Here is a 15,576-nt window from a genome sequence, read left to right on the forward strand (position 1 = left end):
GGAGGGGAAGGAGAGAGGGAGAAAAATTTAGAAGACAAAACCTTGTAAAAATGAATGCTAAGGGGGGGCGGCTAGGTGGCGCAGTGAGTAAAGTGCCGGTCCCGGAGTCAGGAGGACCCAAGTTTGGTTCCGGCCTCAGACACTTAACACCCACACAAAAAAACTAGCCATGTAACCTTGGGCAAGTTACTTAACCCCAATTGCCCCCCAAAAGGCAAAAAAAAAAATGAATGCTAAGGGGCAGCTAGATGCCACAGTGAATAGAGCACTGGCCCTGGAGTCAGTAGGACAAGAGTTCAAATCTAGCCTCAGATCCTTATACTTACTAGCTGTGTGACCTTGGTCAAGTCACTTAACCCCAATGTCCTGCCCTCCTCCCTCCAAAAAGCAAAAACAAAAAAGTAAGATTTGGGGGAGGCCAGGTGGCATAGTGAGTAAGAGCACTGGCCCTGGTGTCGGGAGACCCAGGATCGCTTCCAGCCTCAGATACTTGGCACCCACACAAAATAACTGGCCATGTAACCTTGAGCAAGTTATTTAACCCCAATTGCTTTAAAAAAATGAATGCTAAAAAATTTTTAAACATATAACTGGGAAAAATTAAAATAATATTAAAGATGTTCTAGGAAAAGTGGGCTAGATTCTTTAAGAAATAAATTCTAGAAAGACCTCAGACTTGTAGCTGGGAAGTTACAAAGTGGTAAATTGTAAGCACTCACACATACACACACACAAACACACATACATACATACCACTTGTCCAAAGTAGTCTCATTTGTTTGCTCCCCTCAGTCAATATCTATATCAATCACTCTAGAGGTTGCATAGTAGAGCAAAAATACTAAATACTTATTTTCATTTCTTTTTAGAGAGAGAAGAAACAGTTAGTGTCTTTTCTTATTTAGTTCAGATCAGGAAAAGTGATTCAATAAATTTCCATGGACAAAAATGAGGAGAAAGAACGGAATTTCTGCTTCAAGGCCTTTGCTAAGATATCTGGTACCATCAGGCTAAAGTTGCTCTCATTTCTGTCACAAGGGTTTTCTCTGTTTTATTTCAATAATTAGGAGACTTCTTTGTGAGTGATCCTGAAAATATAATTATCATAGACTTTAAAGAACTGACCTATATTGAAATACTCTTTCTATCATCTTGCTCAAAATAAATTTCAAAGATTAAGATTTTGTTTAAGATAGCTTTCTAAAGTACAGACCAGGGTTTCTGTCAAGAGAGAAAATTACTTGATTACAAGAAAGAAGAACCCAAACTTCCAGAAAGTCTATTCTCTCAATTTGTCTATAAAGAAATTCTCTCTCCCATTTTTTTAATTCCTAAGGGGGAAAATGTTTTCTTTTCCTCTATTAATTTGCTTTCTTTCAGAAAATAAATTGGGTGACAGCAATTAGGGTCCTTTTTGTTCAGTAGGGGTGAGGTTTATAGTCTGTGATAAGGGAGAAAAGGAGCTGGGATAGGTGAAGAGAAGGGATGATTTGCAGTCATGTCCAACTTTTCCTGAACACATTTGGAGTTTTCTTGGTGAAGATGCTGTAATGTTTGCCATGTCCTTCTCTAGCTCATTTTTACAAATAAGGAAACTGAGATAAACAAGGTTAAATGACTTACCTAGGATCACACACAGCTAGTAATTATCTGAGGTTAGATTTGAACTTGGGAAGATGAGTCTTCCTGACTTCAGGTCCAGTACTCTATCCATTATGCCACATAGCTACCTTTTCTACTTATTACTTCTGTGATATTGGACAAGTCACTACCACTCTTTGGCAGAAGTATAGCTATGGTAATGCACCTAGAGTTTTGCCTCTGAATGGGGAATTCAGAGAATGCCAATAACATTATCTTTGAAAATGTTTCCTCCCCTAAGAGTCCTCCCTCTGTGATATCAATAGAAGCAATAGCATCCTCTTCCCATAACTACTTCCTCTGTTTTCAGCAGTATTCTAGGTGAATCAACACCACCATTTTTCCAGCACTTTTCCACACCACCATTTGCCATGGGTAAAGAAATTGCTGGTTATAGCTATGTCTTTGGGCATCAAGTTCCCCAAAATGGAAGGTTTGGACCAAATGATATCTAAGGCCCCTTCCAATCTAAATCTATGATACTGTTATGTTTTTGGCACAGGCTCTGGAAGCATGCAAAGATGCTAACTTAGTGAAGTCCCTTGGAGTGTCTAATTTCAACCACAGACAGCTGGAGCTCATTCTGAATAAACCAGGACTCAAATATAAGCCAGTCTGCAACCAGGTACAGCTTCCTACTGTGCATTACAACAACAAAAATGTTTTTGGTGGGAAGAAACCAATACCTATGGGTCTATTAGAAAGAGATGTGGACTGGAATCTATGAGAATCCACTATGGGCAAGGAGGGAGGAGGTGGGAAGGTTCACAAGTCCAAGGTTTCTCTAAGCCTAGTATCACAGCTTCCTCTCCCTACCAACTTTACAGAATGTAAAGAATCACATATGTTGGAAAAAGGTAAAGAGAAGACTACCAACTATTGCCTTGGGAGCCATTTAGATTATCAATATGGTCAACAGTATCTTCTTTTCTTTTATGCCAATGTAGAATATCAATTAGTTAGGGGCGGCCAGGTAGCACAGCGAGTAAGAGCACTGGCTCCAGTGTCGGGATGACCTGGGGATCGAATCCCAGGCTCAGACACTTAGCACCCACCCAGAAACACCTGACCATGTAACCTTGAGCAAGTTACTTAACCCCAATTGCTTAGGGGTGGCCAGGTGGCTCAGTGAGTAAGAGCACCGGCTACAGTGTCGGGATGACCTGGGGATTAAATCTGGGCTCAGATACTTAGCACCACACCCAGAAATAACTGGCCATGTAAACTTGAGCAAGTTACTTAACCCCAATTGCTTAAAAAAAAAAGAATATCAATTAGTTCAATATTCTAGGTTTTAATTGTTCATTCAGCTTTATACTTCTTCCATTCAGGTTGAATGTCATCCATATTTCACCCAGACAAAGCTCTTGCAATTTTGTCAAAGCCATGACATTGTCATTGTGGCACACAGCCCTTTAGGGACCTGTAGAGACCCATTATGGTAAGTAACATGTTTCATATCAGGTATGGGGTTAGAATTTAGGGTTAGGGTTAGAATCGGAGAGTTAGGGTCAGGGTTAAGTAAACAGTAATGTATTGGAAATACAATCTGCTGTGGTTGGCACCAATTATTTTTTTAAGCAACAAATAACCTTACCAATGCAGGAGAATACTGAACTGTGCCTTCTTTTAAAACTGGCTCAAAAAAATCCTGGAAATTTAAGAATCAGCTTTGTTTAGCCATTACAAGCTGGTCCAGCATGCCACTCATTGTAAAAGCTATTATTCTTGTTTTTTAAAATTATATAAATGATTACTGTTTCTTCTTTAAGTTTTCCTGTCAAGGCATATGTGAGTTTTTGTTTGGTATTTCCTTTGGCAAGGGAAATAAATAGCTGTTTCATATCTTGTTGATGTTGTCCATGAACTATCTTTCTACTTCCTGCTTTGTGGAGACACCAGACATGAGCCAAAACCTAAACTCCAAGTAATTTTCCCCTTGATTCAGAGTGTAAAATGCCAAAGAACATGAGAAAATGAACCTAAAGTATCTCATTAGAAGCCAGGCTCCCTCTTTTTCGTGGGTATTGGTGGTATGACATTTGGTATACACACACACATATGTAATAGAGAGAAAGACAGAGAGAGAGAAATTGAATCTAATTCACTATGTAGGGTACCTTTTAGCAAAATTCCATTTCCCTTTTTATTTCCTTTAACTAAAGTCTATTTTTCCTATTGCCTTGACTGAAATCATAATTGCTACACCTGCTTTTTTGTGTATTCAGCTGAGGCATAATACATTTTGCTAATCTCCTTATTTTAACACTGTTTCAAGTGTGTTTCTTTTAAATAACATATTATTAGATTCTGCTTTCTAATCCATTCCACTATCCTCTTCCATTTTGTGGGTGAATACATCTCATTCACATTCACAATTATAATCATTAACTGTGTCTTCCTCTCTATACTATTCCTTTATTCTTTTTTCTTCTCTTTACTCCCTACCCCATCTTTATCACAGATTCTTACTTTTAATTTTAGTTTTAAATCATTCTTTATGATTGTCCCCTCCTTGCTAAGGATTTCTTTTCCTAATGACTAATCCTTTCCTGAATCTATCCTCTCTTTTATTCTCCTCTTTCCTGTTGCTTTCTGTTTACCTGTGGAATCAAATGTATTTCTATTACAAACTGTTTATGTATGTATATGTGTTCTACCTAATTTTGACCAATTCAGATGAAAGTAAGATCCAAGTGATCCTGTCCTCCCTGGCCCCCCACTTCTTCCACATTTGAATAGACTTTTGCTCATTATCTCTGATTCTGTGATGTAAGTTGCCCTATCCTCCCTCCTGTCTTTTTTTTTACCTAATGTATCCCTCTATCTTTCCCTTTCCTTTCTGCTTTCAATATCATAAAAATATAATAAAACCACTCCTAGGCCTTCTGTTTTACTTGAATCCCTCTATGAACCCTGATGACTTTATGGTTCTAAAGGAGCCCTTGTATCATACACTCCCTATTAAAAATCTTTATGAAAACCTTTCCAAATGCTCATTTGTGTTTACCTTCTTATGCTCTTGACTCAAATGTTTATATTGTCAAATTTCTACTCAACTCTGATTATTTTATCATGAAGTCTTATATTTCATTGAACATCCATTTTTTTTCCTGTGTAGAATTATACTGTTTGTTTGGATAAGTTATTTTTGGTTATAAACTTAAGTCTTCTGTCTTTTGGAATGTATCATACCATGTTTCTGCTCTTTTATATTGGTAACTATCAAATCTTATATTATCCTTTATTTGAATTCTTTATTTTTGGCTGGTTCATTTTTATTTTCTTTGCCCTGGAAGTTCTAGACTTTGACTATAATGTTCCTGGGAGTTTTCATCTGGTGATTTCTTTCAGGAAATGACTATTGTATTCTTTCTATTTTTCTCTTCACACTCATCTTCTAATATATCTGACAAGTTTTTTTCCTTCATGATTTTTAAAATAGAATATCCTGGCTCTTTTTTTGGTCATGGCTTTCAGGAAGTCCAATGATTCTTAAATATATATTGCTGATCTAGGGTTTAAAGGCCATAAAACACAATCCCTTCATCTTACAAATGAGGAAACTGACACAAACAGAAATTACATGATTTGTCTAGGATCTTTCAGCTAGTGAGTGTCTTGGGCAAGAGTTGAAATCAGATCTTCTTGACTCCAAGTCCAGCACTCTATATTATACCACCTGTCTCATCATTAATACTTTAAGACATGAAGACTAGTTGTCCCATAAAATTATGTTACTTATTACCTCTGGATGCATGATGAAACCAACTCTTCATATTCCTTCGTTTTTCTCTCTGAAGAGAGTCTGTGACCCATTCTACCAATCAATTGTAACTCCATTGTCGTATTGTTTCATTTATTAGAAGGATGTATACATGGATATGGTTCAATCATTCTATGTCAATTTACTAGAAATTAGACAAAGTTTTCACATTTAGAATTCTAGCAGTTAAGTTCATGTTTTATAAATGATCTAAAAACTGTCATAACTTCCTAATCAGTCTGTGTTCTTGTAGAGGGGGTGTGTGGGTGTAGGTTTGTTGCCCATGTAGGTTATGTGTATGTCAACCACATAGGTTGTCTAAATTTGGTTCACAGAAAGGAATGAATAGATATGTCAGGAATCTTGCCCATATCTCTCCAAGGAAAGCTTTGTCCTGTTTAGAGAGGAGTCCTTTCTTCTGAAAGGGCTACAAAGGCTAGCCTTTCTGTTTTCCTCTGAGAAAAGGGAATATCAGACAAGAATTAAGTCTGCCTCCTAAATACTTCTCCTCTAAGGGAATACTTTTTTAGGTCCAAGTCTCTTTCCTGGTCCTTAAAGGAAATCCCTTAAAGAAAGAGGAGTAATCCAAACTTATATATTCAGGTTTGACTTCTTCCCATCAAGTTCTGCTTTCACAAAAGACCATCACAAATTGTGAGTAGTAAGTAAATCCATTTATCCAAGCAGATGGAAAACAGAAATCAAGGAAGTCCTACAGATTATAGTATACTAGAAAATACCTATGTATTTATGTGAATGAGCTCTCTTGGTGGAAGTAACCTATCTCAGCTTAAGCAAAAGAGACCTAAATCATACCCAGGTGAAAATTGCCCAGTTTCTAAGGAGGCAACTTGGAATTCAGGGAGCTGTTGAGGAATCGACTTTACCATACATGTCTTTCTTCCAAAGTCTGTTTTCTCTCTTCCAAAATCTCTCCCCAAAGGGATTCTAGAACTATATATGTCTATGTCTTGAAGCAAGAATTTAAAAAGATATCTCTCCTCTCCAAAGTTCTCTTGCTTATTCTGTTCCTCTCACAGATATGCAACATCAAGGCATCATTCTCTCTGCCAATGAGAAGACTCTTATGAAAGTGGGATACCCTGACCCCAGGCTGGAGATGGGCTTAGAAAGATAACAAGGGCAGGAGCAAGGCACAAGTGTGAGCCTTGAGCAGGAGTAGTCCGTGACCTCCCAGTGTCCTTATGGGGAACTGGGAAGGAAGAGAGCCAAGTGTAGCCTACTGGGAAGGAAGAGAGCCAAGTGAAGACAGAGTTAGCCTGGTCTACACTGTTGCAATAGCCTGCTGGTTGGTCTTCCTACCTTGATTCCCCCCTCACTACAATTCATTCTCTTTTTTAAAAAGCAATCAGGGTTAAGTAACTTGCTCAAGGTTACACGGTCAGGTGTTTCTGTGTGGGTGCTAAGTGTCTGAGCCCAGATTTGATCCCCAGGTCATCCCAACACTGGAGCCGATGCTCTTACTCGCTGTGCTACCTGGCCACCCCAATTCATTCTCTTCTTAGCTGCTAAAGTAATCTTTCTAAAGCTTAGTAAATACATAACTTTGAGAATGAATTAACACACTCCATTTGTTATAATATACTTAAAGATCCTTGAATACTAACATGCTCCAATACATTTTGCAAAAATCGTCTACAAAATATTCTTCAGGGATCTGGTAACTTTTATATATAGAAACCCATAAGAATTCCACCTCAGCGGTCTAATCACAGAATCACTGTCATAATTCCCCTACCTGGTAGTTAAGTTTTGCCTATCATGTTTGCTCTGAGAGCTATTTATTGAAAAATACCAGCAAGATGACCATGCAGATATTGTCATCTATACTGATGACTAGAGACAACCATTAAATGTTTACTATTAAACCAAATACTGGTTTGTGGTCACTGCCTTACCATTCTATCCATGAAGGTCATCCCATAGATGTTCTTCAGAGTGTAGATCTGAGAAAAGATATTCCTCAAAAAAACTTCTTGAGCAGTTTCCTGACAAACATTGCTCAGATGTGTGTTTATTAAAAAATAGAGGAACAGAATTCTCATTTTGAGCAAATATGCTGTGATAAAGAAATTTTCCTCTATTATTTTAAGAAGCTTAATGATATACTGGAACTCAAAAAATATTTTCTACATGCCTTACATGATGTTGGACTTATTAATGATGAGGAATATCTTCCACAAATTGAAAGGATAAAAGAAATAAGAAAAAGCAACTTGAATTGATGCCATTGGCTATAATTTTAGAAGAGGAGGAATCTTCATTTAAGTTTCTTGAAAAAAAAACTATAATTTTCTTCACTGTATTCAGAGCTTAAAACAAAGACAACTTTCTGGCACCTCACCACTTGAAATTTATTCATGAATTGGTCAGATATTGAAGGAAATGTGGTCAAGAACTTAAATAGGTCAAATTAAAAAAAAATTTATGGTTTCAGAGATAATGTGTTCCTCCAAAGGGAAATTGTATATCAAGGCCAAAAAGGAGAAAAAGAAAATTTATTTTTTGTAAGTTTCTAAGTGTTTTTATGTTGACAATGATTCCAGGAATATGGTGTTATTTTTCTTTAACAAATATGTATTTTCATTTTAAATGGTGTAACTCAGAATGTTCTTAGAAGTTTCTTAATCTCAGTATCCCACTTTGTTTAACAATACCTATACAGTAAAGAAAATAGTATGCCATAATTATATAATGAAGGAATTAATATCTAATGTCATATCCTGTTGTTTCTGAGAATTCAAATCTGAATTATGTTTACCTCTCTTTTGTCAATTTTTGGAGGTGGGGCAGTGGACAGACAGAGTACTGGGCCTGGAGTCAGGAAAGACTCATCTTCATGAGTTCAAATCTGGCCTCAGACACTTACTAGCTGTGTGACCCTGAGCAAGTCATTTAACCCTGTTTGCCTCAGTTTCCTCATCCATAAAATGAACTGGAGAAGGAAATGGCAAACCACTCCAGTATCTTTGCCAAGAAAACTTCAAATGGGGACACAAAAAGTCAGACATGACTGGAACAAATGAACAAAAACAGCAGTTAATTCTTAATTGGCTATGTTAAGTGGAAACATATGATAAATAAAAGCTTGACCTTAAATTAGAGCTTCAAGGAATAGCAAAATTTCACTTTTGTTTTATAATGGTCAATTTTAGTAGAAGTAATAAGCCTAAAGGCAAGGAAAGAGGAAAAGTAGAATGCTTGGAAAGTCAACTCCTAAATTAATCAAAGCTAATCATAGTTATCTAGTGGTTATTTTAAATCAAGATTACTCAAAATATACTTTTGCTATTTTGGTCAAAAAAATGTTGACTATTTTACATTAAAAAAAGAAAATGTTCCAAGCTTGAAGCCAATATTATACTTCCTACAGCCTCTCTCCCTACTCCAACATTACCATCAAAGAAGTCTGGGGGGCACAGTCAAGATGGCAGAGTAGAAGCAGGACCCCTGCCTGGCTCTGGCCTCTACCTTCCCAAATCCATGTAAAAAGGGGACTCTAAACAAACTTTGAAGCTGCAGAACCCACAAAATGACACAGAGAAGCTAACCTCCCACCGAGGACACTCCGGGAGGCCGGCAGGAATTGGCCAGCTCAGCACTCTGGGAGCCAAGCCCAGGCCCACATGAGCCAGAGGTTTTAGTCCCAGGGCGGGCCTGATCAGCTGCCAGCTAGAGGGACTCCAGATCACCAGTAGGTGTGGCCGTTTCCAGATTTATCAACACAAAGATGCTAAGGACAAAGAGAGAGGTCAGTGCATTGTGGACTTCAGGACCAGAAGTCGGGAATGCATCGGCTTCTGCCCCAAGGGCTAGAAGCCATTGAAATGCCCAGAACAGCCAGCGCCACGTGGCAGCTTCAGCTCCTTGCCTGCAGAGTGTAAGGGGACCAAGCAACCAGTCTGAGAGGTAATCGCTTTTGCTTTAACCTTCTTGGATCTGGATTGCAGTCTAGGGTGGAGGTTCTGGGGTTCATGACCAACTTGCCAGAGCATGTGGAAGCCTCAGAGAGGGCATCCAACTAATACCTCCGACAGCTGAGAAAACCCCAGCGTTTGGGACGAAAGCTCCCCTGTCTGGTGGCAGAGTCCTACTGTGGCAAAAAGGCCAGGGGTCAGGTGACTGAGGGGCGACATGACCAGACAAAGGAAACAAAACAAACAGAAGACTCCAACATTAGACTCCTATTTTGGGGACAAAAAGGAGCAAAACAAAGGAGGAAGACAGTGAAGTCAGAACTCCTGCACCAAAAGCTTCAAAGGAAAATACAAGCTGGTTAGAGGCCACAAAGGACCTTAAGAAGCAGATAAGGGAAGTGGAGGAAAAATTGGGAAGAGAAATGAGAATGATGCAAGAAAATTATGAAATGAGTCAACAGCCTGACTGAGGAAAATAACACCTTAAAAAATAGACTAACTCAATTGGCAAAAGAGGCTCAAAAAGGCAATGAGGAGAGGAATGCCTTGAAAAGCCAAATTTGCCAGATGGAAAAAGAATCTCAAAAGCTCAATGAGTTGAATCTTTCCCTCGGATTTAGATTGGAGGAAAGGGAAGCTAGTGATTTTAAGAGAAATCAAGATGCTGTTAAACAGATCCAAACAAATGAAAGAATAGAAGGCAATGTGAAATATCTCACGGGAAAAACCACTGACCTGGAAAATAGATCCAGGAGAGATAATTTAAAAATTATTGGTCTACCTTAAAGCCATGATCAGGGAAAGAACCTAGAAATCATCCTCCAAGAAATTCTCAAGGAAAATTGCTCTGATGTTCTAGAACCAGAAGACAAAATAGAGGTTGAAAGATTCCACCGATCACCTCCTGAAGAAGATTCCCAAAAGAAAACTCCTAGGAATATTATAGCCAGGTTCTGGAATTCCCAGATCAAGGAGAGAATATTACAAGCAGCCAGGAAGAAACAATTTCAATATTGTGGAAATACAATCAGGATAACACAGGATCTGGCAGCTTCTACACTGAGGGATCAAAGGGCCTGGAATAGGATATTCCGGAGGGCAGAGGAGCTGGGATTAAAACCAAGAATCACCTACCCAGCAAAACTGAGTATCATCTTTCAGGGGAAAATATGGTCATTCAGTGAAATAGAGGACTTTCAAGCATTCTTAATGAAAAAACCAGAGTTGAATAGAAAATTTGACATCCAGATACAAGAAGCAAGAGAAGCTTGAGAAGGTAAACAGGGAAAAGAAATCATAAGCCACTGATGAAAATTGAACTATTAACATTACTTCATGGAAAAACAATAATTGTAACTGATGAAACTTTTCTCAGTATGAAAATAGTTGAAGGGAATATATATATATATATATATATATATATTTATGTATGTATGTGTATATATATGTCTATATTGGAGGGTATACGGGCATATGAATACATATGTGAATTGTGTATATATGCTTACAGGTATACATAGATAGAGGGCACAGGACCAATTTAATAGGAAGGGATGATACTTAAAAGGTGAAATTAAGAGGTGAGAGAGTATTATAATGAGAGGAGATGGAGAGAGACAGAATGGGGTAAACTATCTCATAAAGAAGAGACAAGGGAAAAGGGTTACAATGGAGGGGAAGAATAGGGAGGCAAAAGGGTATGGGTCAACCTTATTCTCACTGAATTTGGCTCGAGGAGGAAATTAAATACACACTAAATAGGGTATCTCACCCTCCAGGAGAATAGGGGGAGAAGGGGATGAGAGGGGGAATGATAGAAGGGAGGGTAGGCTGGGGGGTGGGGGAAGTGAAGTTGGAAGCGCTCACTTTTGAAAAGGGATGGGATCAAAGTAGAGAATAGAACAAGTGGGTGGTGGGATAAGAGGGAGGGAAATATAGTTAGTCTTTTACAATATATCTTCTATGTTAATGTTTTGCATTAGCTACACATGTACAACCTATACTGAACTGCTTATCTTCCCAGTAAGTGTGAGTGACAAGGGAGGAAGGGAATGAATCTGGAATTCAAAGATTTAAAATCAAATGTTTAAAATTATATATATACTATTATTAATACTATCTTACATGTAATTGGGAAAGAAGATATACAGGCACTGGGGCATAGAGATCTACCATGCCCTACTGAAAAAGTCTAAGGGAGTATGGGAGAAGATATGGGAGAGAGCAGATTGGAGGAGGGGACTGGATGGAGAGCCTGTGAGACTGCTTTTCTGGGGTGGTGGGTAGGGGAAAAATGGGGAGAAAATTTGTAACTCAAAATCTGGCAGAAATTAATTATGTAAATCAGAAGTTAATAAAGCATTTGAAAAAAAAACATGTCTGATGAAATAATTCCCTTGCTAAAACAATAGCTGTAGTCTTCAGTTATTCCCTGTTGCCAGCAGAATAAGTTCCAGAGACAGTTTGGTATTCAAGGTGTCAAACCATCCACCAGAAGATAAAGTTACCACCAGCAAGAATGCTTTGCAATGAAGTTCTTTGCAGAAAAAAATTATTACAGGAAATTAATGGTGCTGTTTAGGTTGATGTATGATGACAAAGTGTTCCTATCCACCCTCTCCTTTTGAAAGGAACTGAAGAATGTTATCAACTTCTAGATTTGTGTCTTTTTTTTAAAGTTTTTTAGATCTATACATGAATAGATAGATAAAGATATATACTCAATTTGAGCAGATATACACACATATATGTATGTGTGTGTATGTTTGTGTCTACGTATACATTCCCTTCTATCTGCACATACATACATACATACACACATCCATACAATATAGATCTGAGGTCTCAGGGTGAAGCACTTCCCAGTGTAGGAAATCCCTTTACCAATACAGATGACCACCCATCTGTGACTTAGTAGCTCAGTCCTAATTGTTGCCTGTGGCATATAAAAATTAAGTGATTTAACAAAGATCACACAGCTAGTAAGTATCAGAGTGAGGATTTGAATATAGGTCTTCTTGACTACAAACTCATTATTGTGCCTACTATACCATATTGGAAAGAAGAAAGAAAAGAAACATTTTAAAGTGTTTACTATGTGCCAGGCACTGTGTACTTTACAAACATTATCATTTGATTTATTACCTCATAAATGCTTTGGAAACTTGTGTATTTATTTTAATAATAGAAACTAAATAAAAGTTAATGAGTTAAGACAAATAACTAGAAATTTCTGCACTATGTCCAAAAATTTCAAAAGCTCAAAAGCTCCTACCTCATCTATCAAAGTTACAGAAGAAAGCTATATAAGAATCACCTCCCTTCAAGATGGAAGACAAGGTAGAAGAGACCCAGATAGCTCTGTGAACTTGACCTTCACAAAGAAGCAATGAGCAGATCAGTAAGCATTTATTGAGGTCCTACCCTGTACTCAGGAAAATCTGACTTTAGTTAATGTGGATTATCTTTGTAGACCATCAGGTCGGAGAGGGGGAAGATCGATTTTATTACTTCATCCAAATATCATACATGTTCTGTTCTTGTTTAAAGGGTGAACACATATTGTCCTCCCTTGCTGGAAGACCCTTTGCTGCTCTCCTTAGGTAAAAAATACCATAAATCACCAGGACAAATCTCTCTACGTTTCAATATCCAACGAGGCATTGTTGTCATTCCCAAAAGTTTTAATGCAAAAAGGATAACCGAAAACTTCCAGGTAAGAGACTAGTTTGTAGAACTGCATAAGAATGTATCAATATAATGGGCACTGCCTCTTATCTAGAGGCTGCAAATAACAATGGCGATGAGATGAATCCCCAGTACTCAAGCAGCAGTAGCCTCTTTTTTTGTTTTCTTACTGACCCCTTACCTACAGTCACTTCCCTGTGTCTAGATTTAATCTGACTAAATTATAGCCACTGATCAATTATTCAGGGACTGAATTTCTAACTCAGTGAATTATCCAGTTCCATTATTTTTCCTGTTTTCTTCTTCTGTCATCTCTTGGCATTGCTTGTTAAATGAGAAGAGGAAAATTTTCACTTGTTAATTGAGAATGGGAAAAAATTTAAAACTTTTACCACTTAACTTTTCTAATTGTTAGTATATCTGGATTTTAAAAAAATATTTAGTGTGGGCAGAGGCAGATATTAATGAGACTTGGACATCATCCAGATTTCAACCACCTGAATCTGTTTTAGTGTTAGCTACTGATAACCAATGCCAGCTTCTTTTTTTGCAGGAAAAACAAAAAGTAAAGAATTAGCCAGATTAAATGACTATGCTATGATTTCAGAATGAGAAAATTGAACCAATCAAGTAAGAGCTAAGAGTTAGCGAATCACCCTTGTTATGTTAATAGCTTAGCTAAAGACCAAATACTAGGTAATGTCTATGATTAAAATTAGAAATCAATTAAATTCATAACTAATCATTTAATTCACAGTTCTGTTTCAAAGTTAAATCCGTAGGTTGTTTAATTGAGGGCATTTGCATTTGAAATGTTTTTGCTTAGCTTGATTTCATCATATGAAATTCAAAGATATTAAAAGCCTCTGATCCAAATACAACATCTTAGCCAATGAACAATTAGCTTTTTTAACTGAAAGGAAGGCAGAAGGATAATTTACAACTTTGCCCATTGTTCTTCCCTCTTGTAAATATTAGGCAGCATTTTGCCTTTAAATATAAAAGCTACAAAATGCAAACCATGTTCCTGAAAAACTGCTGATCCTGTGTCTTCACCAATCTTGAAGACTGAGTCAATCAAATGCTTGACTGAGATTTAGATAGATTTCAGAGGTATGCTAAAGCCAGCTCATACTGGTTTTCAAGAGCAAATTGTTAAATTTTCAGTGGGAAATAAGCAAGTACTATAAATCAGGACTGGATTTGTCTTTTTGTTAATCATCCAGACTTAAGAAAGTGATGGAGAAAATGTTAATAATGCAAATAAACTTAAAAGTTTGTCATTGAGGTAGAGGGAAGAGCTGATTGTTAAAAATTTGCCAATACAACAACATACAACAATATGACTTTCCATACTGTTCAACTTCCTAAAGAGTAGGGAAGAACACTAGAGCTGGAAGCAACACAGGAAAGGCAAAAAGACCACCCTGGACTAGAATTTCCATAAACTTTCCTATTGGATCTTCAAAATATTGATTTCTTGGGAACTAACTTAAAACAGATTATACTTAGCTCTCTAGGGGACCTTTAGATCTATAAGAATTTATGGTATTAGCCAATCATTGTTTTGTATTGTCAATCGTCATTCTACCTAAAAGTTTCAGTGTTATTGTGATGCTCCTGGAATTATCTCAATCTTTCCTATTTTCTTTGTCTCAGATTTTTGACTTCTCACTCACTGATGAAGAAATGAATAACATTAAAGCCTTGAATAAAAATATTCGCTTTGTGACCTTGGACATGTAAGTTCTCTATCAGGTGTCATTGGATTTAGGAGACTCAGCCCTTGACCCTAGGTTCTCTTTCATAAACCACACAGATACAGCCTGCATGAGAGAACTAACTGTGCAAACAGTATTGAGGTAATAGAGCATTGGTTTAGGACTCAGAACATGTGAGTTCTAATCTTGGTTCTGCCATAAATCAGCTATTTGACCTTGGGGAAGTCACCTAAACTCTCTGGGCCTCAGTTTCTTCATCTGTAAAATGAAATACATAATCTCTTTTTTAAATAATTAAAAAAATTTTAATATAAACAAATGTCAATAAACATGAATCCAAATAAAGTCAACATATACTTATTAGGTACCTACTAAGTTCCAGGTTGTGCTAAGAGTTAGGGATACAGAGAAAGGCAAAAAAAAAACAAAAAACCCAATCCCTGAGACCCAGCAGCTCATAGTCTGACAGAGATAATATGTAAATAACTGTGTACAATGTAAATACAAGATAACGTGGAAATATGCAATAGAGGGAAGGCACTACCATTAAGAGAGACACGAAAGGACTCTCATATGAGGTAATATTTTAAAACTTTTTTTTCAATCATCAAGCATTCTTTTTTTTATCTTTTTTACCTTCTTCCTTCTTACTACCCCTCACCCACAGGAAGGAAGAAAGGGAGAGATGGAGAATGGGAAAGAAAAAGGAAAGGAAAGAAGAGGAGAAGGGAGGAAAGAAAGAAGGAAGGAAGGGGAGAAGGAAGGAAGGAAGGAAAGAAGGAAGGAAGGAAGGAAGGAAGGAAGGAAGGAAGGAAGGAAGGAA

At 37.4% G+C, this 15,576-nt stretch overlaps 1 protein-coding gene across 1 annotated transcript in view; it reads left to right on the forward strand.

Moving 5' to 3' along the window:
• AKR1D1 (aldo-keto reductase family 1 member D1) overlaps window positions 1-15,576 on the forward strand; it is a 136,834-nt gene that overhangs the window by 110,721 nt on the left and 10,537 nt on the right. The window contains exons 5-8 of the mRNA XM_069087307.1: window positions 2,144-2,266; window positions 2,973-3,082; window positions 12,895-13,060; window positions 14,692-14,774. Coding sequence (XP_068943408.1) covers window positions 2,144-2,266; window positions 2,973-3,082; window positions 12,895-13,060; window positions 14,692-14,774 — 482 coding nt within the window. The remainder of the gene's footprint in view (window positions 1-2,143; window positions 2,267-2,972; window positions 3,083-12,894; window positions 13,061-14,691; window positions 14,775-15,576) is intronic.

Source organism: Petaurus breviceps, unplaced genomic scaffold (genome assembly GCF_028583685.1).
Source record: "Petaurus breviceps papuanus isolate PSGF00001 unplaced genomic scaffold, PetGlider_PUasm1.0 181, whole genome shotgun sequence".
NCBI classification, from domain to species: Eukaryota; Metazoa; Chordata; class Mammalia; order Diprotodontia; family Petauridae; genus Petaurus; species Petaurus breviceps.